The 4,180-nt window shown below is 57.8% G+C and overlaps 1 protein-coding gene across 1 annotated transcript in view; it reads left to right on the top strand.

The window, feature by feature from the left end:
* The window catches only part of IRX1 (iroquois homeobox 1), a 16,716-nt gene extending 13,197 nt beyond the window's left edge, over nt 1–3,519 (top strand). The window contains exon 4 of the mRNA XM_039842820.1: nt 576–3,519. Within this exon, the coding sequence (XP_039698754.1) occupies nt 576–738 (163 nt within the window). The 3' untranslated portion in view covers nt 739–3,519. The remainder of the gene's footprint in view (nt 1–575) is intronic.
* Nucleotides 3,520–4,180: the final 661 nt, after the last annotated feature.

Below are 4,180 nucleotides of genomic sequence, written 5' to 3'. Positions count from 1 at the left end.
TGGGGATGCCAGCCTCCTCCTCAAGAGCTGGGCACGCACAGCTGACATTCGTCTGCTGGCCAGTCGCCTTCAGCACCTGAGCTGACAGGTAGGCCTGGGTCCCAGGAGGACAGGCAGGTGGACCCCTTGCTTGTTCTCCTGAGCACACAGGGCGAGGCGTGGTGGGCAGCACCCGCGCAGGGTGCAGACAGAAAGCCCCAGGTCGGGGGGCGTGTGTGTGTGTGGGGGGGGAGGAGCAGCCCTGATCTGTGTGTCTCTCGCAGGGTGGTCTCTCCTCTCTGACACCCTCCCATTCTCCAGCAGCCCCCCCTGGCCCCCCGCATCGGCGGATGTGGGGTGCGGCCCAGTAGTCTGCCTCTTCAGTCAGATGATGCTGGTGCCGGGGGCAGCAGAGCACCAACTGGATGCTGAGCCACGCCGAGCGACTTCTGTTAATGAACCAGCCTCAGAAGGCTCTGGTGTCGCTGTTCCTGGCTCATTAGCACTTGAACCACGCCTGGAACTGGAAGATTCTAAAGGATCGCGGGTCCAAACAAGGTCATCTTTAATAATGAGATTTATTCATGCTCCCACAGCGAGGCCACCTCTAGGGCACCATGTGATGCTGAGACTCTGGGCTACACTTGTCACTGCAAACACATCGGTGGCCGTGCAGAGCAGCTCGAGGACCGAGGACTGGAGGTCTGCCCTGACGTCCATCCCACCGCGTCCAGGCCGTTTGTCGGCTCCCAGCAGTAGAAGAGGAAACGGCCGACGTTGCCTGCCTCCGGAATGGCGGGGCCCTAAGTGTCAGCGGCACTTTCAGGCCCTCGGGCATCCAGACAGGCCGCTCCCAGGGCCTCCCCTCCGTCTCAGGGCCGCTGACTGTCTGTGCATGTAGCTGACCTTCACTTGTGCATGACACTTCTCTTTTGGGGGGTCGACAACTCACAATGTAGGTGACAGTGGCCCCAGACGTCACTGGGCACAAGCGCGAGACTTTGTCATCGGGTGCGCAGCCACGCTGGGGGTGTTGGACGGGGCGCCTCGGGTTATAGGAGTGACGGACCGTTGTCACCAGTGTCATCGGAGTCCCAGAGGAGGGCTGAGTGCTGCCCACGGCTGGGGGAACAGACAGACAGACCCGCCACTGAATCCCCGCACCCACTGTTTCCTCCTCATCCCTCCCTCCCTCGCATTTAAAAATAAAGACCGGAAGATTTCCTTAGCCACGTTTGAAACCAGCCTCATCTCCAGGGACCGAAGTTCATTTTCCCTTGGGAAATACTTCTTCTCGTTTCTAAGAAGGAAGCATTTTTTTTTTAAACTTTCAGAAAGACCCCAAAATTTCTTGGACATCAAATATCTCTTAGAAAACAAACAACGTTTTGAAAAGCTGAGTAGAAACGAATCAGAAACATGTGGCTTTGATTAGCCTTAAAAGGCTTACTTTGAAACCCCAATATTTTTAGAAAGTTGGAGGTGTTCAAAACGCCGTGCCGTTGAGTACACCCAGCCATAATTTTAAGGGGGTGAGTTCGGGGCACACGTTTCTGATTTATTTACGGTGATCAGAGTCAGCTCTTCGTTTTGAATGGCTTTGGATGTGTGAGAAAGCCTCCGAGCTGTGAAGATCACTCCGCAGCGTCTTTTCCTGGGGGCAGCGGGAGGGGGCCCCCGCGTCACCCAGCCGCCTCACCCCGACGCCGCACGAAGCTTCCAGTCTGACTCCCACCTGCCAGGAAGGATCCGGCTGTTGAAAATGCCTTTTCCTCTTCATCTTGGAAGGGGACGGGGAGCATGCCACGGCGATGGCTGGGGATCCCGGGCCCCGGTTAGGAGGTGACGGCCACGGTCGTTCAGATACGGAAATGCTCCCTGGCAGTGCCACCTACTGCCAGCGGTGGATGGAACGTCACCGATGCCGCCCGCGTTTGGCCGGGCGCAAGTCGACGCCAGACCGAGCGCTGGGGCAGACGTGGTTCGTGTGGGGGGTAGTTATTTGAAGCCAGGTCAGCATCATGCAGCCTGGAGGAGAGGGCCCGGGATGCCCCCCACCCCGTGCGTGCCTGTGTGACCGTGTGACCGCCACCCGCTCGCCCGTCGGCAGACACGGGGGAAGCAGTGAACTTGATGTCAGAACTAAAGCATAGAAGCATCACCGTCTTAGACCTGAGTGAAGATGACCGTGATTCCTGGCATTTAATGAGTGATCGCTGGGTGCCAGGTGCCGCTTGTACGTCACGTGAGGTGGCAGGTTTAGCCCCTGACGAGGCGGCGAGGTTGGGGTTGTGATTCATTTAGTTTTGGGGACAGGGGACGGGGCTGAGGCATCACCCTGGAAGCCCAGAGCACCCCCTCCACCTGGACGGAAGGTTCTGGGTCTCCACCCCTCCGGGGCTTTAGGCCCTTTTGCTCTGGAAACTGTCCCGTGATGCGTGCCACCCAGAGACCTCCTGGTCCACGAAGGGCCTTCGTCACCCTCAGGCCCTCCACGGCCCCTGGGGACGGAGCCGGTCCGTCCCAAATTCGGTTGTAATTCCTCTGTTATCAGTGGGTAGCGCTATTTTCCCTAATGACGTGCTCTTATGCCCAAATTGGACGGGCGGCATGCCACCCCCACATTTTGTTTGTCGGCGAGAATGCACCAGCTTTCTGGGGACACAGCCATTTGAGCTCTACCTGCCCCGGGCTGTCGATGGCTCTGAAACCTGGTCCCCGGGCCCCTCGCTGTGCGTCGTGCTCCGTGGCTTCATCGTCTGCACACCCTGGGGTCAACAATGACAGCGACCTCTGCTTAGATTAAACAAGGCGGGGGAGGCGGTCACGCAGAGAACAGACCGTGAGGACAGCAAGCTCCAAGTCGCAGAAATCGGAGGGGCAAGAGGCTCCCTAGGGAGCCGAGCAGCCGAGCGAGGGGTCCCCAGGACATGCCCCGCCGACGGTGTTGTCCTTAGCTCCTCCGGGCCGTCCGCGCGGGCCACGCTCCCCCGTCGCCAAAGCGGTCTGAGGGGATTTCTCCGAATGTTCGACGCGGACACGTGGCTCTGGAGACGCGTCGGGGAGCCGCGGGCTCGTCCACGTTGGAGCAGGGGCGGCACGTTCTCGGGAAGCGTCCCGGGATCCCGCGGTGGTCGGCCCTTTGTCTGCTGGTGGGAGACACGTTCGGTGCGTTTGCTGCTTGCGTTCTGCCCCTCGTCCACCGTGAGAGCATCGGCCGGCTTGGCGACGGTACTCCCGGCCGGAGCGGGGTCTGGGGGTCCCGCGGTGACGGCGTTCCCGCGGGCCGTGGTCCCGTCCTCTCCTTAGCCGCGAAACACTGCAGAAACGAGAACAACTGGGGATTCTGTTCTTCCAGGTTTCCCTTCGGACCCCTCTGGTGAATGGCGTTGGTGGAACAATTAGCTTCTGTATGCTTTAGGATACAGGGAGGACCTTGTAGGAATCTCACTTAATTATGTGCTATATTAATGTTATATTGATTATGTTATTGCCTGTAAATCCAGTTGCTTAATAAAGCTGCAGTCATTTTGCAATAAAGTTGTGTTTTCTGTCAATTAATGGGTGTCTGGGGGCGGACAGCTATGCGCAGGGGGCGTTGGTGCTAAGGAAAATCATCCCACGGTCAAAAACCATAGGAACCAAAGAGAAGCCAGTTATTTAATGCACGTGTAGGGACGTGTGGTGTGTGCGTCTGCAGTTGGATGAAGTAAAGAGGAAACGCGTATACCCCACTGCTCTGATTTTTAGCACGTGGATTTGGGAATTTATGAAGCTCCGTCTGGACGGTCCAGCCCTCACTGGCACGAGGCAGCATCTGTACGTGGGGCGGGATGATGTTTGATTTAAAAACTACAAGTACGTGATGAGTGCCAATGCTGAGGCCACGTGAAGGCAAGGGGACAAAGCATGCTGTCCTCGCTCGTCACGCTGACATCCGAGGCGGAGGAGCACGCGTGCCCGCCGGCCGCAAGCGCTTCGCCCTCTGCAGAGCGCATCCGCCGCGGCGGGCGGCCACGCGGTCCGGCTTCCGTCTCTCCCAAAACGTCACGCCATGACTTTCCTGTCTGATGCTCAGTTCGGGTCACTACAGAGTAAGTGCAAGGGTTTCTTTCTCACCTTTTGTGACGGGTCCAAGACGTGTGTCCTAACAACAGAGCATGAAATAAACGTTAAAGTTATATGGATGTATTTTTAATAA

Source organism: Pteropus medius, unplaced genomic scaffold, assembly GCF_902729225.1.
Source record: "Pteropus medius unplaced genomic scaffold, Ma_sr-lr_union100, whole genome shotgun sequence".
In the NCBI taxonomy this organism is placed as follows: Eukaryota; Metazoa; Chordata; class Mammalia; order Chiroptera; family Pteropodidae; genus Pteropus; species Pteropus medius.
The sequence above is the reverse complement of the archived record's forward strand: the minus strand, read 5'-3'. Positions and strand labels throughout refer to the sequence as shown.